The sequence below is a fragment of the Cherax quadricarinatus genome, chromosome 20, assembly GCF_038502225.1.
Source record: "Cherax quadricarinatus isolate ZL_2023a chromosome 20, ASM3850222v1, whole genome shotgun sequence".
In the NCBI taxonomy this organism is placed as follows: domain Eukaryota; kingdom Metazoa; phylum Arthropoda; class Malacostraca; order Decapoda; family Parastacidae; genus Cherax; species Cherax quadricarinatus.
Genome location: NC_091311.1, coordinates 20283596 through 20307744, shown reverse-complemented (window position 1 = coordinate 20307744; position 24149 = coordinate 20283596). Strand labels below are relative to the sequence as shown.

General features: G+C 39.6%; 1 protein-coding gene across 2 annotated transcripts in view; it reads left to right on the top strand.

Annotated features, from left to right (window-relative positions):
- The window catches only part of LOC128703772 (uncharacterized), a 767381-nt gene that overhangs the window by 325761 nt on the left and 417471 nt on the right, over nucleotides 1-24149 (top strand). For both annotated transcript variants that reach the window (XM_070086895.1, XM_053798585.2), the window contains exon 3: nucleotides 21542-21846. In XM_070086895.1, coding sequence (XP_069942996.1) covers nucleotides 21542-21846 — 305 coding nt within the window. The remainder of the gene's footprint in view (nucleotides 1-21541; nucleotides 21847-24149) is intronic.

The window sequence follows — 24149 nt, the reverse complement described above, 5'->3', positions numbered from 1 at the left end:
AGGGCAGTGTTAGAATATGGGGCAAAAGTTTGTGGCTATAGGAGGGTGGGTGCAGGAGGAAAGAGGGGTGATTGGTGGAGTGATGAGGCATAATAAAAGAGAAAAAGGTAGCTTATAAGAGGTTTTTACAAAGCAGAAGTGATATAAGAAGAGTGGCATGTATAGAGAGTATAAGAGAGGTGAAGAGAGTGGTGAGGGAGTACGAAAGGAGAGCAAATGATAGAGTGGGTGAGGCACTGTCAACTAATTTTGCTGAGAATAAGAAAAAAATTGGTGTGAAATAGGTTAAGAAATCCTAGGGAACGAATAGATGTGACAGTTAAAAACAGAACAGGGGAGTTAGTAGATGGTGAGTTGGAGGTACTGATAAGATGGTGGGAATATTTTGAAGAACTGTTAAATGTTGATGAAGAGAGGGAGGTAGTATTTTCATGCATTGGGCAGGGAGGTATAGCATCTTTTAGGAGTGAAGAAGTGCCGGATGTGAGTATGGAAGTGCTTGAGGCATTAGGTAGAATGAAAGGGGGTAAAGCAGCTGGAATTAATGAAATTATGACAGAAATGTTAAAAGCAGGGGGGCAGGGGAATATAGTTTTGGAGTGATTGGTACTTTGGTTCAATAAATGTATGAAAGAGGGAAAGGTACCCAGGGATTGGCAGAGACCGTGCATAGTTCCTTTATATAAAGGGAAGGGAGACAAAAGAGACTGCAAAAATTATTGAGGAATAAGTTTACTGAGTATACCAGGTAAAGTGTATGGTAGAATTATTGTATGTAGAAAGAATTAGAGAGCAAGATGAACAAGGAGGATTTTGAATGGATAGGGCTTGTGTAGACCAAGTATTTACATTGAAGCATATAAATAAACTTTATTTAGATTAAAGGTGAGTGGTGCATTGAGGTATCTGTAGAGACAAAAAACGTTATCATTGGAGGCAAATAAAGGAATGTACGAGAGTATAGATTTACCAACACTTATATGTGTGTGAAGCATGGATTGTAAATGCTGCAGCAAGAAGGAGGCTGGAGGTAGTGGAGATGTCATGTCTAAGGTAATGTGTAGTGTAAATATAACTGTTACAACTTTGATGTCGTCACTTAAATAAAATGGTTATGGTTCCAAAAGGCTGCTCACACTGCTGTCTAGGGGTTATAAAATTACATTGGAAAACACAGCAACTTTTAGGCCAGCATGTACTCATATATTAAACAATATTAATTATTATTTGGAAGGAAGGACAAAAACTCACCTATATAAAAATATATCTATATTAATAATAGTAACTTTTATACAACTTACAAACTACTCCAAAAAAACACCAGACTCCAGTACACATTAGCCCACTAGCACACTGCTACTAATGAGTTAAACCAAATAAATCTTCACTTCTGCCTGGTAGACTAATTACCAGCAGGCAAAACACCAAACAATACTCTTGCATAAACAGGCCTCTGCTTACTAGGGCCTTACAAATAAACATGAGAGCACTTAAACATAAAACTACCTATAGCATACAAAAAAAAGAAACTCACCAAACCACCTACTCACACTAACGCCAACCCATGACGACTTAATCCAACCGCCTTCCTACACATATTGAACTAAAAAACACCTCTCATCTGTTCCTGTCCTGGCCACTGCCTGACTGACAGGAATAAAATGCGTTCGCTTTCTGTTCAATCCCAGAACTATGTTACATAAAATGTTTTTTTTCTGCATTTCACTGTGTAACAATAATGCTGAGAATTCGTAGCGTGGAAATTAAGAGGAGATATAGTTACTAAATGTATTGTTAAGAGGACTAAAGAGGGGTTGTTGAGGTGGTTCGGTCATTCAGAGATGTTGGAGCAAAATAGATTGATTTGGAAGGTGTATAAATCTCTAGTGGAGAGACGGAGGGGTTGGGGGTCGTCCTAGAAAAGGATGGAGGGAGGAGGTAAAAGCAGTTGCACACTGCTTTGATGACTGATGTGATTAGCAGTTTGCAGTATCTTGTAGAAACTGCTAGAGAGACATTGCCAAACAGGAGCAGGTTGCACCATCTTAATGGTGCCTCGGACTTCTAAGTTGGTGGAACCTCCATTTACCTGTTTAAGAAGGTCTTTGAATTTTCCTGCAGTATATCGACGAGCAGCTTTAGGAATGTGGGATAAAGTGCTGCTAACAGTAGATTTGAATGCCATCAGGAGATCATCACAACTGAGGAGGTTGCCATTGGATTTTTCGTCTGCCTTTGGAGGTTGTGGGCTGCTCTCTGCAGAAAGCATATGTGACCCAGCACATGCATTGAGGCCACTCCTCTTGAGTGCCCGATATGCTCCACACTTCTGAAATGTGCCTCTTCTATCATTGTTAGGTGCACTGTTTCCCTGGCTTTGTGGCTGGCTAGCTGCAACATCCTCTGCTATACCTCAATTTGTCAGATAGTTCATGGTGGAGGAGGAAGGTGGAGGAGAGCGTCGTCGCAGATGTAGTTGGCAGTCTCACAGCCTATCCCTTGCCAGCTCAGAGTCATGCAGTTATATATTTGCTATGTGTGAAACTGATGTGTAAGTGTTATACCCCATTCACTGAAATTGATTACATTAATAACACTACACATACACACAGACATGTATTAAAATGCACCAAAGTGGTTAGGCCACTTACCTTTATTATCCCACCTAACCTCCCACAACCCACCCTTTTCCTATATTTCTATCCTTACTCATCCTTCTTCCTTCCCCATCTTACCAAAGCTCTGGTCATACAATTTCAGGTTCAAGCCTCATGGGAGGTGAGGGAGAGAAGGATGAGTGAAGGCAAGCCTAGCTGGCTGCGTCAGAGATGCCTGCTCTCGCACTAAATAACTCATCACTATACATAACACAGCACTATACACAACACAGCACTATACACAACACACCACTGTGCACAACACATGGTACACCCTAAAGAAAAAGTAAACAATCACTGTGTTATCGGAACAAGTCTGCACGATGTCTTGGGGGAAAGGGGAGAGGGTAAGACACAAGCAGTCAATCTCTTGGTATATAAGCTGTATCTTGGGCATGAACCCAGCTCTGAGGAGCTGGATGAGATTTTTGCATTGTAATCTATGATGACCATGTAGCAATATGTACGCAAAATGTATCCCTCAAACCTCATGTATTGTATATGCCATCTTTGTACCAGCAATGTATCTTTTAAAGTAAACCGTCGATTAAGACAGTAGTTAGGTTCCTGAAAATGCAGTGTTAGATGAATCCGTGTTAAAGGAACTGAAGAATTTATGGGATAAATAGGGTTACGTTCTTGGAACACCCCCACCCCCCCCGCCGAAAAAAAAGCCAAACTATTTTTAGGTCTCCAAGTCTTATGCAAATAAAAATGATAATGCAATTGTTGTTCATTGTCGTTTTGTATGTGTTTCTGCTGTTCAAGGCTAGAAATGCAACAGAAATAATATTTATTACCTTAAATTGTGGTTGCTGGTGTTTGTCGGTCATTGTGAAGGAGTGGAGAGGCAGGCTGAGGCCCATCTGGGCTGAGGCCCATCTGGGCTGAGGCCCATCTGGGCTGAGGCGGATGGTAGCCCAGTCAGTAAGTCAGTCCAGTCAAGTGAGTCAGTATGTCAAGTAGTCATTTAATTCAGTAGGTCACCCATTCAAGTCAGTCAGTCGAGTCATTCAGTAAATCATTTAAGTTGATCAGTCAAGTCAGCAAGCCAGTTAAGTCATTCAGTAAATCAGTCAAGTCAGTAAGCCAGTTGAGTCAGCAAATCAGTCAAGTCATTCAGTAAATCATTCAAGTCAGTAGGTAAGTCAAGTCAGCAAAACAGTCAAGTCAGTAAGTCAGTCAGTAATTTTGTAAATCAGGTATCATTAAATAAATCAGTCAAGTCAGTAAGTCAGACAAGTCATTCAGTAAATCAGTCAAGTCAGTAAGTCAGACAAGTCATTCAGTAAATCAGTCAAGTCAGTAAGACAGTCACTCAAGTCAGCAAGTCAGTCAGTAAATCAGGTCTGTCATTCAGTAAATCAATCAATTCATTCAGAAAATCAGTAAATCAAGTCATTCAGAAAATCATTATACGTATAAGGTCAGACACTCACTCAGTAAGTCAGTCAAGTCAGTAAATCAGGTCAGTCAGTAATTCAGTAAATCAGTCAAGTCAGTAAATCAGGTCAGTCAGTCAGTAATTCAGTCATTCAGTAAATCAATCAAGTCAGTCAAGTCAATAAATCAGACGACAGCCCGGGTTATTCATTACACAAGCCCATTTATTTGCTTCACTCTTTTTAATCATACGACTGACGCTTCATTAAGGTCATAATCTCTCGTCATGTCCACCACACAACCACCACATTTAAGTTTATCTAATATCGCGATTTTCTTCATAATTCCAAGACTTGAACATTTTTTACTTTATCTTGCCACTTCCTGCATCACTTGCATGCCTCCTGGGTGCCATGGTTCCTCGGCAGATGCAATGTATGGTAATAAAGAGACCAAAACCCGATTCACAGACAATGCTGGGTACCGTACTGGGGTGTATACCGAGCACTGGTACGGAGGTGGCAGGGTAGGAAACTAGGGCCTCCCCCGTAAAAGGCAGCGGCTTGACCCACAGGCAGACTGTCTAGCGCTCACTTACACAGAGGGGAAGATCCCCGCCGTCAAAGTTGCTGCGCTTAAATTTTTGCCCTACCGAGGAGCAGAACCGTTTAAATTGAATTTTATGAGGTGCCAAAACGACATGGGTTCGAATCCTCGACTAGTCACAGTGTTGTTATTGATTATTACCACTCGTTCGTAGTTACAATAACATATATATGCTGCTCGTGATGCCAGTACACCAAACGGGGAGTAGAATGAAATTAGCTCCAAGGCACCACACCACCGTATGTCCTCGGATGACTGTAAAACACCTAGCTCTGCTGGGTGCGTCATTCTTGTAGGATTGCGTGGTCCCGTGGGTTAGAGCGTCACGTGTGATTTTCCCTCACCATGAGGTGGGCCAAAACGATCGTGGTTCGAATCCTCGGCTAGTCGCAGTGTTATTATTGATTAATAACACTCGTTCGTGGCTACAGTTAACATTAATGAAAAAAATATACCTTTAAACGTATAAGAGAAAATTTTAGAAAGGACTTAATTTTAAATGAGTTCTTGCTAATTGACCAGTTTTACATATTCGGCACGTCATATATATATATATATATATATATATATATATATATATATATATATATATATATATATATATATATATATATATATATATATATATATATATATATATATATATATAGAATTTGAAGATCAACAATGAATCATCAATATACCTATGATAATAAAGTGGCTTATAACCTAATGGCCAATCATCTAACCATTTTTGTTCGTAAAGTCAAAAAAATATGCGGCTAATCAGGGAGGAAAGTGGTGGGGGGGAGGGGGGGGGTAAAAAGATTCCCACACTTTCACCAACCTGAAGGTTATTGGCCTAATTAGTGAACAAGAATAAGCAGTCTTCATAGGCAGAATTCATCATATATATATATATATATATATATATATATATATATATATATATATATATATATATATATATATATATATATATATATATATATATATATATATATATATATATATATATATATATATATATATATATATATATATATATATATGATTTTTATCCTCAAGTTAATATTAGAATTATCTTTAAACTATATAATACCATTAGTGAATTAAACAAAAATTCTAATAAAACTTACGAGATATATGCATTGAAAGGTGTATTTTTCTCATCATTTTTATGCTGGGAGTTTACTTTAACCTCAGTTTTAGAGATTAAAATATTCCAGTCTGGTGGTGATAAGCTCACGTGCAGCCTTGATGACTTTCGTGTAGCTGGTTGGCCTTGAACCCCATTAACCAACTAAGCGATAAACCTTGAATTCTCTATTGAATATAATATACGGGAGACTGCTTTAAGACTTCATATATAGGTCAGAAAAGAAAAAGAGGCATTTAATTGCTAGAATCCATGAACGCAAAGATAGTATCAAGCCGAATTAACCTTGTTGTTTCTGATCCACTATTAAGTGCCATCATGTAACACTCCCACACATTTGAACATCCTATAGTTGACCTTGGGTTTACAGTTTTAGTTCGTTTTCAGATGGTGACTTTATTGTGGAGATGCTTCTGACTTGACATAAACAATGAATAAACAATTAATAGATTTATTTACCAAGAATATACATCCGAGGTGATGTTAAAAAGTTCATGAACTGCCGCAAATAAATATATAGGCTTACCTAATCACCTTGTCGAAGTTATCTCTCTGGAAGCCCTCTCCTTGGGAGGCCATGCACTGATCCCAGTGATTCTGCCACTTCTCGAAACATTTCTGGAACTCTTCTTTCCTGAGTAATCTAACACGACCTGCGAATCTGCGTGACTCTCCTCCACGTCATTAAAACTCTTGCACTTTGGTGCCAGTTTTATTTTTGGGAAAAAAAGTCAAGGGGGACTAGATCTGAGAAGTAGGTATAGTGGACGACGACTGATTTGTTATTTTTGGCTAGAAAACGATAATCTTTCTGGTACTGAGTCAGCAAGCGTTGCACAAATTTCGCAGTTACTCGCCTCATGTTCAAATTTTCCGTCGAAATGTTTTACCACGACCCATTCGAAATTCCCACAGCACTTGAAATATCCTCGATACTTTGACGATGTTCTTCGTTAATAGCTTCCACACTTTCTCAATGTTGGTGTCTGTTTTGACGTTGATGGGCGACCAGGGTGTTCATCATCCTCAACTGATGTTTGTCCTGCTTTGTATTGAAAAAAATAACATTCAAAACACCTTGTCTGACGCATTGCGTTGTCACCAAATACCAGCTGATGCATTTTCTGAATTTCACTAGCTGATTTATGGAGCTTGAAATAGAACTGTACACATACTTGGTGTTACACACATAAAAAAGCAACAAAGCACTGACAACACGACAAAATATACTCTTCTAACCTCAACGGAATATCCAACAGCACTGAAACTCGCCACGATGTTTCACAGAGACGTGTATTGCACATCATAACCTACACCTCAGCCATATTCCAACCAGGGAGCCAGTGAGAGTTCAAGTTCAGGGACTTTTCTTAATAACTAATCGCATCTCTAATAGATCTTAAAATATATGCACAGTAAAGCCCATATTTATGTAACTTAAGATCAAACACATTAAAAAAATACACAGAATACTTAAGGTTACATTGTGTAATTGTGCATCGTAAAATAATTGCGATACATGAAGTTATAATAATTAAGGGCAATGATAATTTAAATAACAAAACTCTGATTATTTCAACATCAACGTTGAAATGTCAGATCATATAAATGCAGATATATATGAGATAATTAAGTATAACATTCTCATTAATTAACATAATAACTCAAATTATTTCAACATCAACGTCAAAATGAACTGAGAGTAACATATAACAGAAGGAAGCTTAAGTGCAGTCAATTAGAGCAAACAGAAAAATGAGGAATCAAGTATGCACCAGATGATAGTTTGTGATGTAACATTAATTCACGCTACCAAACACTACAAAGATTTACACTACAGTGAAAATAAGAGAGAAAGAAAGCATAAGCATGAGAACTCTCACTCCTTCAGCTTTAAACATTCATACAGAGGAAAAATTCTAGTATGATGCTAACCATGTTGAGGGTCTGAGGGTACGGGTCTACATGTATGGTAGCTCCCTGGGCTTCCCTTCCTTACCTTGAACATCCAGCACAACTGTAAGTTATTTTCCACTCCAGTGGGACACTCATTGAAGGTAGCCAATAAACTACAGTGAGTTAAAGAAAAGCTGGTTTATGATGACATGCAAGAATGTGGTAACATGTCATGTATATCGAATGCAATATTTGAGTTCGGCACACACCACAATGGGCTGGCTATGGGAGGGCTATTTGATTTAGTTAGAATGATTTCTTTAGTCCTGGCAAATTTACTGGAGCCTAGTATTTGTGAGAGTATTATCCGGGTCTTTTTTATATTTCATTTTGATTCATCAAACTTTCTGACAATAGAGTTGCTGGGATTTTAATAGGATACTGTTGGATATTGTTGTAAACTGTTTGGTTTTCAAAGGGTAGTGTTTATTGTAGAAGCTATGAATTTTTTATTTGAATGAGCAAACACCTGAGCAAATATCAAGATTGCCAGTAAATAAACTCTGTCAGTCAATATTACTGACTGCTATGATAAATTTAGTTACATTATGATATTTTGGTTATGTTAGCTATGATAATTTAGTAATGCTAGCTACTAGGATGGTAGGTTCAGTTGATATTGTGGACGAGCATGCCAGCTCTAATGAAGATGGGCTTCTGTATATGTTCAAATGTAGTCAAGTAAAGATGCAGTCGTCTCAGGAATTCTTGGAGGTTTAGTTATAGATGACATTAATTGACAAGCGTTTATGCGGTGTTCAGGAATTCAGCTACTTGTGGTTCTTCATCAATACTGAATGAAGTTATTGCTAAAGTTGCTAGCATTTCTTACGTGATATTTGTTTAGTTTATTGATTATGATTAGATCTTAAAGATTTTCACCAAAGTTGGCAATAATAGTATGTGGTGATCCGTACACAGCTCCTATTGTTACTTGGGTATTTGATTAAGAACTGTGCAATTACGTATTCTCCAAATTCATTCCTTGTACATCTTGGGTTAAGACAGTTCTTCTCATTAGTGTAATAGATTGTAGTTCCACCTCCGAGTCGTTCAAGCCTACAGTTATGTATGAATGTACCCAGGTAATTTATAAAAATGGCTATGGTATCTAATTTAAGTCAGATATTTTTAATAATAACGAAAATTAAATTATAATTATGTGCTATGAAGCCATTATAGTGTTTACCTAGGGATGTAGCACTGTAATTAAATGCTAATATATTCTTAAGTTTGAAGAGGCCAATTTTCGTTTGGCTACCAGTGCAGTATTTATAGTTGTGTCGGAAGTAAGTTGATTATTGCGGAGATTAGAAAATAGACTGAATTCACGAGTTATTCTATACACTATAATTAAGAATGAAAGATGAAGGACGAGTTGTAATCATAAGATGTTGTGCTTTTAGTAATATGAACAATTGTAATAAATCTAAAGACAAAAGTAAATCGTGTACTGTAGGAGTATAAAACCAAAGTGAGGTTGTAGTGCAGTTCATAGTACTGAATTCATAAAAAAATCTACATTAAGATCACAGTAAACAGGTGATATCACAATATGCACAAACCACCACTGTACAAAAAATGGTGAACTTCCAAGCGCTTTCGTGATTTCTCACATAAACGTGAGAAATCATAAAGTGAGAAATCACGAAAGTGCTTGGAAGTTCATTGTTTTTTTCTCAGTGGAGGTTCTGAGTAAAACAGTATATAAAACTATTCACTATAATGTTAAGCATAATGTAATATTTATAAAGATAAAATGCGATATAACAGAGTAAAACATAGCAATTTAAATTAATAAACACAGTAAATGTAAAGTTGCAATGCTTAAATAAAATAATAGTTCAATAAAGTGCGGTGTAAGAGTCAGTTATGGTACTATTAATGGTAGCATAAGTAAAGCTAATAGTAAAAATATGAAATTTTATATGCCAATTAAAATTAAAAAAAATAGTAGAGAGATACACGGTAGCACAATAAAAATATATAATATAAAAAAGTAAGATTACTAAAAGTGTATAAAATAAGGATTCACGATTAATAATAAGGTAGTATTATAACTAATTGGTAAAAGACTAATAATAGTGAAGATTGGGACACTTATGCAACATATGGGAATCTTTATTGAAGAAACGTTTCGCCACACAGTGGCTTCATTAGTCCAATACAAATCAGAAGGGTGTAAGGAGAGGAGGAATTTGAGGTAATCAGTCCCTCAGCCTGGAGTCGATGTGTTCAGCCCATCAATCTTGTAGAAAGTACAGCATAGGGCCGTGGACGTGGATTATATTCTGTAGTCAGGTGAGGCGAAGCAGGAGGAGGCAGGGATCGTAGTGGTACCATCTACTAGTCGAAGTACGTCGTCGTCCAAAGGTTGGACAAGGTTGAAGAATTCTTTGTATCAAGATCCTATGATGTTGCAGAGGCACTGCATTGGACTGATGAAGCCAATGTGTGGCGAAACGTTTCCTCAATAAAGATTCCCATATATAAATAACAAAAAAAAAAGGCACAATACCGTGACTGGAACGATACACAAATAACCCACACATAGAAGAGAGAAGCTTACGACGACGTTTCGGTCCGACTTGGACCATTTGCAAAGTGACACTAACCAGAGGTGGAGCAGGACGGCTATATATAGGCAGGAAGAGGTGGTGGTAGTAGTAGTAGTAGCAGTACAAGAATGGTAAATAATACCGACAAGATGAAATTAAGACATATGCGCAACACCCGGGCATCTCTATCATAGACGCTTCGCCATCCAGCCAGCCACTGGATGGCGAAACGTCCACAATAAAGACACCCAGACGCCGCACATGTGTCTTAATTTCATCAGTAGTAGTAGTAGTAGAAGTAGTAGAAGAGGTAGTAGTAGTGGTAGTGGTAGAAGTGGGGAATAAGGAGGACGAGCCAGTAAAATAGGAAGGGGAGCACTGCAAGGGAGCTAGGTGCCCACAGAGGGAGAGCAAGTGCACAGAGGTGCGAGAAAGGGGAAATGGTGAAATAAATGAAGAAGGAACAGAAACACGAGACAGAAGAGAGAAAGACAACCCAGAGGAGAAAAAGGAAAGAGGAAAGGGGAAGAGGGAGAAGAAGAAAAAGACAAAGAAAAAATGAGGAGTCAGGTTAAGTCACGGGTGTTCTGAAGTTTTGAGCATTTTACAATGTAGTGGTAGGGGAAGGCATCTACAGAGACTAAGCCAGGGCTAAGATTCATACAAGGAAGTTGTGTATTAGAGAGGATTCAACTAGATGGCGACTGTTCCAGTTGGAAGTAGGGAAGACAGTTTTAGCAGAAGTCCAGTCAATAGGATGGCTATGATCTCTGACATGACAGAAAAGAGCATTGTTAGTGTCGGCAAGCCTAACACTATTTTTGTGCTCCCTAAGTCTGTCAGAAAGAGATCGACCAGTTTCTCCGAAGTATTGAAGAGGACAGGAGGAGCAAGAAATAGAGTAGACACCAGGAACATCTGTAGAGGGAGGAGAGGTATGAACGAGATTAGTGCGAAGAGTGTTAGTCTGGCGGAAGGTAAGCTTGATGTCTAAGGGACGGAGAGAATTGTTGAGATTAGAAAGACCGGAAACGTAGGGAAGGCAGAGGATAGAAGAGTTCCCAGGAGTAGAGAGTTTGGGAGAGAAGAAATTACGTTTAGCACGTGAGAGGGCAGAGTCTATGAAATGGGAAGGGTAGCCAAGACGGGAAAACGAATTATGAAAAGTGTAAATTTCTGCTGGAAGGAACTGAGGATCACAGATGTGGAGGGCACGGAGAAACAGGGAGATAAGAACACTTTTCTTGACAGGGGAAGCATGATAGGAAAAGTAGTGAATGTACATGCCACTGTACATTTCCGGTCTTTCTAATCTCAACAATTCTCCCCGTCCCTTAGACATCAAGCTTACCTTCCGCCAGACTAACACTCTTCACACTAATCTCGTTCATACCTCTCCTCCCTCTACAGATGTTCCTGGTGTCTACTCTATTTCTTGCTCCTCCTGTCCTCTTCAATACTTCGGAGAAACTGGTCGATCTCTTTCTGACAGACTTAGGTAGCACAAAAATAGTGTTAGGCTTGCCGACACTAACAATGCTCTTTTCTGTCACATCAGAGATCATAGCCATCCTATTGACTGGTCTTCTGCTAAAACTGTCTTCCCTACTTCCAACTCGAACAGTCGCCGTCTAGTTGAATCCTCTCTAATACACAACTTTCCTTGTATGAATCTTAGCCCTGGCTTCGTCTCTGTAGATGCCTTCCTCTCCCACTACATTGTAAAATGCTCCAAACTTCAGAACACCCGTGACAACCTGACTCTTCATTTTTTCTTTGTCTTTTTCTTCTTCTCCCTCTTCCCCTTTCCTCTTTCCTTTTTCTCCTCTGGGTTGTCTTTCTCTCTTCTGTCTCGTGTTTCTGTTCCTTCTTCATTTATTTCACCACTTCCCTTTCTCGCACCTCTGTGCGCTTGCTCTCCCTCTGTTGGCACCTAGCTCCCTTGCAGTGCTCCCCTTCCTTTGTATTTTACTGGCTCGTCCTCCTTATTCCCCACTTCTACCACTACCACTACCACTACTACTACCTCTTCTACTACTTCTACTACTGATGAAATTAAGACATATGTGTGGCATCTGGGTGTGTTTGTTGTGGACGTTTCGCCATCCAGTGGCTGGCTGGATGGCGAAGTGTCTGGGATAGAGATACCCGGGTGTTGCGCATGTGTCTTAATTTCATCTTGACGGTATTATTTACCATTCTTGTACTACTACTACTACTACCACCACCACCTCTTCCTGCCTATATATAGCCGTCCTGCTCCACTTCTGCTTAGTGTGACTTTGTAAATGGTCCAAGTCGGACCGAAACGTCGTCGTAAGCTTCTCTCTTTTATGTGCGGGTTATTTGTGTAAGATTCCCATATGTTGCATAAGTGTCTCAATCTTCATCATGTCGGTTTTTTAAACCATTTATCACATCAGTCAGACACTGCAGCATCATAGGATCTTCATACGAAGTATTCTTCAAACTTGTCCAACCTTTCGACGAAGACCTACTTCGACTAGTGGATGGTACCACTACGACCGCGACTCCTCCTGCTTCGCCTCACCTGACTACAGTATATAAGTCACGTCTACGGCTCTATGCTGTACTTTCTACAAAACTGATGGACTGAACACATCGGCTCCAGGCTGAGGGACTGATTACCTCAAACTCCTCCTCTCCTTACACCCTTTCTGATTTGTATTGGACTGATGAAGCCACTGTGTGGCGTAACGTTTCCTCAATAAAGATTCCCATATGTTGCATAAGTGTCTCAGTCTTCATCTTGACGGTTTTTTAATAAATCATTTATCACACTAATAATAGTGTATGACAGTAGTATACAATCAATAAAATAACCAATGGGGTGGAGCCAATAAAATAAATACAGAGTAAAATACATACAGGAACAAAGCAACATGAAGCAATGTATAGTTATGAACAAGATAATAAATGTATTATTAACATCCAGTGATACCCGCACTGCTTTTATAAAATATACAGCAGTATTTTCCGGACATGTCTATGTAGCTAACAGTGTAAAATACTGGACAAAACCGAGAGGAACTGAATAATAAACTGAATACATTGAAGTGTGTACAAATCAGAAAACACAAAAACAATACGCTACTCATATCGGTGGCATGAAATAAATAAGAATACATTATTGTGCAATATTTTGTGAAGGGATTCAGAGAGACCGATTAGCTGGACTTGAGTCCTGGAGATGAGAAGTACAATGCCTGCACTCTGAAGAAGGGGCTTGGGATATTTGCTGTTTAGAGGAACATTTAAACTGTCGTATCTGCACGTCTTTGACAAGACAGTGAGAGTGTGAACGCTAGTGTCACGCTGCCTCAGTGCAAGACAACCAGCGTTAAAAAAAAAAATAGAACATTACTGCATATGAATACTAAGAAAAAAGTTGGATAATAATTCTTGTGTAATACATATGATTGAAATGTAATTGGTACATTTGCCAGATACATAATTTACATTAACAAATGGATAGTTGATTGAGTGGTATTTTCAGCAAGTGTTGAAAATATGTTGAGATTTATTCATTTAGTATTTCATGTCTAGTGAGTTATGAATTTTAGTTATTATTTTGCCACCTTGTACACAACAGCGTCTGATTTTACCTCAATTTTTCCTGCGCTTTGACTGTATTTTAAATTCTAATTTCTGGCTTTTTTATTATTAGTTAAACAATAATTCACATTTGTGCTTTGTTTGTTACCTACGGCGGCTTTGATCAGGTCTTGTTTTTATAAAGTTATTGGAAATTTTGATTATTATGGGCCGAGAGAAACCAGACTCCGGTATAAATATTCCGTACGTTTTTCTGCTGTAAGCTTACTTTCAGGTTATTTTTAGAAGCATTTAATTAATAAATACATAATTTTAAAACAGTTTTCACCTGGTTCTTCTGTTGGAAAGACTGAGTTTTTGGAGTTCTTTATGATACAATGAATCCTGTTAACCACAGAACACAGAACTGTTGTAAAAAATCTAATGAAATATGAGTTTCATGAACGCGCACAATGGCTGCTGCTTTCTTGCTAACTCGTTTATCTTCTTTTATTTTATTTTTATAGTTTCCTTCTGTTGCAACCCAGCCTAATCAAACCTACCTAACCCAATTTAACCTGAGTCACCGTCACGTATGCTTCTGCTTATATGGTACTGAAATCCTCGAATCTTGTTCGGATTTGTGACCGAAGGGATGTTATAAGGTTATGCATAGTTTGGGAAGCTTTATCTTGTTTGTGTACATGTTTACTCACCAAGGTTTCCAGTCCAGTTATTTTACCTGCTTGATCGGCAGGGAGAGTCTGTTGCTGTGCGTTGTTGTTTTGCAATGTTGATATTGCATTCCCTTGCCTTTCAATGATAGTTACAGATTCATTCCGATGATCAGATACCTTGTCGGTATAAAAAGCTTGGCTTTTACTGGAATGATAAAGGGGGAGAATGCGGGTGAATACTTTACAGTAATGTAATAAAGGGGGAATAAGGAAATGAAATGGGAAAAGGAGAATGGGTAATCCTGAAGACCACATATAAAATAAACAATAAATAGTAGCAAGACAATAAGGATCTGATGATACAACCACTCTGTAACTGAACGAATTAATGCACATGGCTGCCATCATAAATACTATAATTAATTAATTTGGGGGAAACAAAAATTCACACCCACAATTGTTTAGTATAATCCCAGCAGATTGTAATTTACAGTAGTTAATAAGCACTCTAAATTAACACGAAAGTTAACTTGCGCTGGTTATTTTATCTACATTATTCCAAAATCCATAAAATCATAAGTGTAATTCCCTAACCACTGTAATCTGTACCCATATTTACAAATTTATTGACACCCAAGGCAAGAATAAAATCCCTTTTGCCTTACACCACTACAGTCATAACTCTCATACCCATCAATAAACTGCAGCTTCAGGAATGCTCCCATTTCTTCCCCAGATATATGAGGACCTTTACTCTCCTCTAAGATACAAAACTATCCTTACATCTCAATCACAGGCCCATATTATGGTGCCCAACCAAAGTAAGGAGAGTCTCGTCCTCCCCAACAATGGCTAGAGCTACACTCGGGCAAAACAATCGTCTGCTACACTCATAACTTACTCCAAAACATCCCAGTCTACACAAAAATTTATGAATAACCCTAAAACAGCTAATTACTAACTTCTTATACATAGGCAAAATAACACGGCTATTTTTAGCGCTTAATATTTTAGCTCCTGCGATAATCTAAGTCTGTAAGAATACTGAAAAAATTTTTGTTCCCAAAATGTTTCAACCCACGTTACATTACATTATTTTATAACCATTTATATTTTATCCAGAAGCATACTATGAACATCACAGCACCTTGTCTGCATATAATCTTTCTTCTAAAAATATTTCAAAAAGTGTTAAGGAAAACTGTTTACTCTTCCCATGAGAAAGCTAACACAAAACTCCTTAAAACCCATTAACACTCATAAGTATGTTACTCAATAAACACCAATATGCTCTTACGATCATCTTAGATCTTGATAGAATAACCAACCAAAAAAATGTGACATTAAAACTGCTACCTATTAAAATTATGTTTTTTTTTAACACATCGGCCGTTTCCCACCAAGGGAAAGTGACCCGAAAAAGAAGAAATACTTTCATCATCCCTCATTCCATCACTGTCTTCCCAGAGGCGCGCCGATATTACAGTTCTAAAACTGCAACATATTTCCACCCCTTCCTTCAGTGTGCAAGCACTGTACTTCCCACCTCCAGGACTCAAATTTTGTTAACCAGAGTATCTCTCTCTTTCTCTCTCTCTCTCTTTACACACACACACACACACACACACACACACACACACACACACACACACACACACACACACACACACACACACACACACACACACACACACACACACACACAAATATATATATATATATATATATATATATATATATATATATATATATATATATATAAAAGGTAGATGGGATACAAGGAGAATAGAAGCATCAGGGAAGAGAGAGGTGAAGGTTTATAAACTAAAAGAGGAGGCAGTTAGGGTAAGATATAAACAGCTATTGGAGGATAGATGGGCTAATGAGAGCATAGACAATGGGGTCGAAGAGGAATGGGGTAGGTTTAAAAATGTAGTGTTAGAGTGTTCAGCAGAAGTTTGTGGTTACAGGAAAGTGGGTGCAGGAGGGAAGAGGAGCGATTGGTGGAATGATGATGTAAAGAGAGTAGTAAGGGAGAAAAAGTTAGCATATGAGAAGTTTTTACAAAGTAGAAGTGATGCAAGGAGGGAAGAGTATATGGAGAAAAAGAGAGAGGTTAAGAGAGTGGTGAAGCAATGTAAAAAGAGAGCAAATGAGAGAGTGGGTGAGCTGTTATCAACAAATTTTGTTGAAAATAAGAAAAAGTTTTGGAGTGAGATTAACAAGTTAAGGAAGCCTAGAGAACAAATGGATTTGTCAGTTAAAAATAGGAGAGGAGAGTTATTAAATGGAGAGTTAGAGGTATTGGGAAGATGGAGGGAATATTTTGAGGAATTGTTAAATGTTGATGAAGATAGGGAAGCTGTGATTTCGTGTATAGGGCAAGGAGGAATAACATCTTGTAGGAGTGAGGAAGAGCCAGTTGTGAGTGTGGGGGAAGTTCGTGAGGCAGTAGGTAAAATGAAAGGGGGTAAGGCAGCCGGGATTGATGGGATAAAGATAGAAATGTTAAAAGCAGGTGGGGATATAGTTTTGGAGTGGTTGGTGCAATTATTTAATAAATGTATGGAAGAGGGTAAGGTACCTAGGGATTGGCAGAGAGCATGCATAGTTCCTTTGTATAAAGGCAAAGGGGATAAAAGAGAGTGCAAAAATTATAGGGGGATAAGTCTGTTGAGTGTACCTGGTAAAGTGTATGGTAGAGTTATAATTGAAAGAATTAAGAGTAAGACGGAGAATAGGATAGCAGATGAACAAGGAGGCTTTAGGAAAGGTAGGGGGTGTGTGGACCAGGTGTTTACAGTGAAACATATAAGTGAACAGTATTTAGATAAGGCTAAAGAGGTCTTTGTGGCATTTATGGATTTGGAAAAGGCGTATGACAGGGTGGATAGGGGGGCAATGTGGCAGATGTTGCAAGTGTATGGTGTAGGAGGTAGGTTACTGAAAGCAGTGAAGAGTTTTTACGAGGATAGTGAGGCTCAAGTTAGAGTATGTAGAAAAGAGGGAAATTTTTTCCCAGTAAAAGTAGGCCTTAGACAAGGATGTGTGATGTCACCGTGGTTGTTTAATATATTTATAGATGGGGTTGTAAGAGAAGTAAATGCGAGGGTCTTGGCAAGAGGCGTGGAGTTAAAAGATAAAGAATCACACACAGGGTGGGAGTTGTCACAGCTGCTCTTTGCTGATGACACTGTGCTCTTGGGAGATTCTGAAGAGAAGCTGCAGAGATTGGTGGATGAATTTGGTAGGGTGTGCAAAAGAAGAAAATTAAAGGTGAATACAGGAAAGAGTAAGGTTATGAGGATAACAAAAAGATTAGGTGATGAAAGATTGAATATCAGATTGGAGGGAGAGAGTATGGAGGAGGTGAACGTATTCAGATATTTGGGAGTGGACGTGTCAGCGGATGGGTCTATGAAAGATGAGGTGAATCATAGAATTGATGAGGGAAAAAGAGTGAGTGGTGCACTTAGGAGTCTGTGGAGACAGAGAACTTTGTCCTTGGAGGCAAAGAGGGGAATGTATGAGAGTATAGTTTTACCAACGCTCTTATATGGGTGTGAAGCATGGGTGATGAATGTTGCAGCGAGGAGAAGGCTGGAGGCAGTGGAGATGTCATGTCTGAGGGCAATGTGTGGTGTGAGTATAATGCAGAGAATTCGTAGTTTGGAAGTTAGGAGGAGGTGCGGGATTACCAAAACTGTTGTCCAGAGGGCTGAGGAAGGGTTGTTGAGGTGGTTCGGACATGTAGAGAGAATGGAGCGAAACAGAATAACTTCAAGAGTGTATCAGTCTGTAGTGGAAGGAAGGCGGGGTAGGGGTCGGCCTAGGAAGGGTTGGAGGGAGGGGGTAAAGGAGGTTTTGTGTGCGAGGGGCTTGGACTTCCAGCAGGCATGCGTGAGCGTGTTTGATAGGAGTGAATGGAGACAAATGGTTTTTAATACTTGACGTGCTGTTGGAGTGTGAGCAAAGTAACATTTATGAAGGGATTCAGGGAAACCGGCAGGCCGGACTTGAGTCCTGGAGATGGGAAGTACAGTGCCTGCACTCTGAAGGAGGGGTGTTAATGTTGCAGTTTAAAAACTGTAGTGTAAAGCACCCTTCTGGCAAGACAGTGATGGAGTGAATGATGGTGAAAGTTTTTCTTTTTCGGGCCACCCTGCCTTGGTGGGAATCGGCCAGTGTGATAATAAAAAAAAAAAAAATATATATGTATATATATATATGTATATATATATATATATATATATATATATATATTTATATATATATATATATATATATACAACTGGTGAAGACACAGGGACACAGCCTTGGGACTTACCCTCAATCCCTCCAAGTGTGAAATCATCAATCACAACGAACCAGGAAATAAACAGTGCCCAGCCAAGAGCACCCTCTTGGGAGCACCGCTGGGTTATCAGGTCATCGACATAGCCCTCAAGGACAAACTGAATGACCTGAAGAGAATGGAGGAGAGAATAAGAGATGTTGATGCTCATGATGCCCTGTATCTCCTCACAAGGTGTCTTACTCTGCCAAGACTTACTTACTTCCTGAGGTGCGCACCCTCTTTTGACAACCCAGCACTCAACGAATATGACTCACTCCTGACATTAGTCTTTAAGAGGGTGCTGAATCTGTCACTGTAAGATCAGCAATGGGATCAGGCAACCCTCCCAGTGCGACTGGGAGGTATAAAGGTGCACAAAGCAACGCAGGTAGCTTTACCTGCATTTCTCTCTTCGTGTTTGGCTTCCAGTGGACTAGTCAAGGAGATTATTCCGAACGCTGAGGGAAGGGCGAGCCTTTTTATAGAGATTAGGAAATTAAGATTGAAAAATTATGGAAAAAAATGTTTTCCTACTGAAAAATAGTGCATAATTCCGGCAAGATATTGATGTAATCAGGTTGTTTCTATCATATTTCTAAGTATGTTTTTCTTAAATGTAATTTTTTTGTTCTTGCTGTCATCAGAAATACATGTTGGCAATTAGTAGTTTTTTCCCTCCAAAAATTACTAGAATGAAATTAGCCTAGAGTCATCCACACCATCGTGTGTCCTTGGGTAGCGAGTACAACATTCAGTTCCACTGGATGCACTACTCTTAAGGATCGTATGGTACGGTGGATTAGGGCGTCATGTGTTTTCGCTCACCATGATGCAGGCCAAAGCAGCATGGGTTCGAGTCCTTGGCTAGAGCAGTGTTGTTATTGATCAATACCACTCGTTCGTGGTCACAATTATATATATATATATATATATATATATCTTATAGCGAAGAGGTCATAATAAAATACGTAGTCTATCTCTCTCTCTCGTATTTCATTTATTTTTTCGGATTGTTTGATATTTCTAATTGCAGCTGCAACTTTGCCACTTCTTCCCTCAGTTACTTCAGTTTCGGCTTTCTTGCAGGAACTTCCCGCGAGATTTGATCTCTCATTGACCATTTGTATGTGCGGCTGGTTTCTGGGCTTTGTTACAGAATTTACCCAGAAGTCGTAATCATGGATTGGTGTGGTTATTTAGGCGGTGGTAGTTGTGGTGGCCGAGGTGATGGTGGTTTGTTTTAGTGGGAGTGGTGGTTTGTAGTTTTAAGGGTGGTAGTGGTGTTGGTGGTAGTAGTAGGGGTGGTGTTAGTGGCAGTAGTGGTGGTAATGGGAGTAATGGTAGCGTTTGTGGTAGTAGTGGTGGTGTTGGTGGTGACAGTGGTGGTGTTGGTAGTTGTAGTGGTGATGTTGGTAGTAGTAATGCTGGTGTTGGTGATAATAGTGGTGGTGTTGGTGGTAGTATTTGTGGGGTTGGTAGTTGTAGTGGTGATGTTGGTGGTAGTAATGCTGGTATTGGTGGTAATAGTGGTGGTGTTGGTGGTAGTATTTGTGGGGTTGGTAGTTGTAGCGGTGGTGTTTGTGGTAGTAGCGGTGGTTCTGGTGGTGGCAGTGGTGGTGATGGAAGTAGTGGTGGTGTTGGTGGTAGTAGTTGTAGTGTTGGTGGTAGCAGTGTTGGTGTTGGTGGTAGTAGTGGTGGTTCTGGAGGTAGAAGTGGTGGTGATGGAAGCAGTGGCGGTGTTAGTGGTAGTAGTAGTAGTAGTGTTGGTGGTAGTAGTGGTGGTGTTGGTGGTGGTAGTGTTAGTGATAGCAGTGGTGGTGGTGGTGGTGGTGGTGGTGGTGGTGGTGGTGGTGGTGGTGGTGGTGGTGGTGGTGGTGGTGGTGGTAGCGGTGTTGGTGATAACTGTGGTAGTGTTGGTGGTAGTAGTAGTGTGGTGTTAGTGGTAGTAGTGGTGGTAATGGGAATAATGGTAGCGTTGGTAGTAGTAGCGGTTGTGTTGGTGGTAGTAGTGGTGGTGCTAGTGGTAGTAGCGGTTGTGTTGGTGGCAGTAGTGGTGGTGCTATTGGTAGTAGTGATATGATGACACAGCAGCAGCAGCAGCTGGGTACGTCAATAACACTAGCACCACACTTGGCATCTTAAGTCGCGGATCTCAAGAGCCGCTGTCAACAACTTTTACCATAACCTCGGCCACAGTGTTTTAAATTTGTTTTCGCTATAGAATCTCTGGTAATAAGAGCCAGACTCCGTCGTCTCTTGAGTTGAGGGTAGCTAATGACTCCTGGCTCAAGTGGTTGTGCTTTCCTCTGACAGCTAAAGGATCTTTTTAGTTTGAACATGAAACTAGGGAAAATATTAAGCATGTTGTCTTATAACAGTTACAACTGTTCACCTAGCAGTAAGTACGTCGCACCCTAGGAGAAGAGGACAAAAGGACTCCAGCGTAAATAAGCCAGACAGGTTTTCTTTGGTTATACAGGGTTACTAACCCTCAGGTTAATAAATAGAATAATATCTTTCTTCTCCTTCGTCTTCTTCTTCTTCAGTGTGCATGTTTGTGTTTTTTGAAAATTATGCTTCGTATTCAGCATTACGCTTCATTAACATGAGCGTTTAGCAATGTTTCTACGAGAGCTGTGTACCTTATCACCCTCTCTCTCTCTTGTATATTTCAGGTGCTGCAGAGGCTGAAACGCTGCCCACCCTTACCCTCCAACCTCTCACCTACTTCACCTTGCCACCTCCCCCAGCCTACACCTCCGTTACCTTTCCTTCTGGTCCCTCTACTCCCCTTCCTTCCTCCTCAATGTCGCTCAGTGGGTCTTCCGAAGCGTCGATGACACAAGAGAGTGCACAGGAGGAGGAAGTCAGCGAAGAAGTTCGAGAGCCATACTTCGCTACACTCAATACCTCCGTTAGTGTCTTTCTTGGGGCAGAGACAACGCTTGACTGTACCATCCATGACACAGCCAACCTGTCTGTAAGTACAGCACCTCTACATTTATGTAAGTGTGATAAAACAATCAAGCAGAACAACAAATTAGTCTTTCGAAACACAACTGCATTCAGGGGTCTAGACTGACATGTGGCAACTCGACAGTTATTGTAGCCCTATCATCAGGAGTGTAATAAATAAGGTACTCTACGAATACTTTTGTGATTATTTTTGAGGACGGAACCCAGGTTCTTTATGTTTTAACTGGTGCTCCCAATTAACCAGTGAGGTATAACTCAGTCCCAGAAATTTTCTCCGCGACTTGACACTATAGTTTGAGGTCGCCTCATATCCCACTTTCCAAGTGCTGTATGATACCTACAGGCTTAGTTACGAAGGATGGTAGACGGATTTGGAAGGGTATGTAAATGAATGAATTTAAAGGTGAACACAGGAAAGAGCAAGGTGGTAGGAATAAAAAAAAATACGTAACAGAAGACTGGATATCAGATTGGAAGGAGAAAGTATGAAGGAAATGAATGTATTCATATATCTGAAAGTGGACTTATTGGTAGATGTGTCTATGAAAGATGAGGTGAACCATAGAACTGACGAGGAGAAAAAGGTAGGTAGTACAATGAGGCATCTGTAGAGACAAAGATCGTTATCCATGGAGGCAAAAGGGATTGTATGTGAGTATGGTGGGATCAACACTCTTATATGGATATGAAGAATGGGTTTTAAATGTTGCACGGAGGAGAGGCTGGAGGCAGTCGAGAAGTCGTGTCAGAGGGTAATGTGTAGTGTGAATATTATGTGGAAATTTATAGCATGGAGATTAGAAGAGACAGAGTGCTGAGGAGGGGTTATTGAGGTGGTTCGTACGATTAGAGAGTTTAGAAAACTAGGAAGACTTGGAGGGGATATAAACATGTAATGGAAGGCCTGGTGGCCTGGTGGCTAAAGCTCTCGCTTCACACACGGAGGGCCCGGGTTCGATTCCCGGCGGGTGGAAACATTCGACACGTTTCCTTACACCTGTTGTCCTGTTCACCTAGCAGCAAATAGGTACCTGGGTGTTAGTCGACTGGTGTGGGTCGCATCCTGGGGGATAAGATTAAGGACCCCAATGGAAATAAGTTAGACAGTCCTCGATGACGCACTGACTTTCTTGGGTTATCCTGGGTGGCTAACCCTCCGGGGTTAAAAATCCGAACGAAATCTTATCTTATCTTATCTTATCTTAAGGAAAGAAGGGTAGGGGTCGCTCCAGGAGAGGTTGGAGAGAGAGGGTAAAAGAGATTGTGTATGCGAGGGGCTTGAATATCTAACAGATATGTGTGAGTGTGTTAAATGTGAGTGGAGGAAAGTGACTTTCATGGCTTGACGTGCTGTTTGAGAGTAAGCAAGATGACACTGATGAAGAGATTCACAGAAACCGGTTAACCTGACTTGAGTTCTGGAGGTAGGAAGTGCACCCCACCTCACCATCATTGTAGTTTGAAAGGACATCTGAGCTGTAATGTCGGCACGCCTCTAGCAAGACAGTGATAGCGTGAGTGATTGTAAAAGTGTTTCTTCCTTTACGAGTCACCCTACCTAACTGGGGTGATTCGAAAAAGTATTAAAAATACAACAACAACGACAGCAACATAATAATAATAATAATAATAATAATAATAATAATAATAATAATAATAATAATATTATTATTATTATTATTATTATTATTATTATTATTATTATTAGTAGTAGTAGTAGTAGTAGTAGTAGTAGTAGTAGTAGTAGTAGTAGTAGTAGTAGTAGTAGTAGTAGAAGCAGTAGTAGTAGTAGTAGTAGTAATAGTAATAGTAGTAGCAGTAGTAGTAGTAGTATCATTATTATTATTAAGATTATCAATAATAATACATTACACGTATAACTTTTTATATCGAGGGAAGATAACAGAAATTAAGTCAATGGTGAACTGAATAAACTGAACTGCCTTCAACCCACCTCTTGCAAAATTCGTAAATCTACAGAGATTTTCCTCTCTTATATTTATGTAGAGCTTTAAGCCCGTGTGGGTCATTCAGCAAAAGGATTTCTAAAGCCTCGATCATCCGTATTTTCATCCCTTGGCCGATATCACTTATATCTGGGAGAAAATTTATTCAGTGCTCATATAGTTTTGGAAAATAATAATCCTAGATCATAGAGGCTCGTGAAACAACGTAAGTCTTGATATAGCGACATTTCGCTCTCCTTTAGCGAAACGTAATGAGCATGTGTCTTAGTCATGTACCAGTCCCGTGGCTGCGTCTTCAACCTGATAAATAACACATGTGCAACAGTTTGGTGTCTTTATT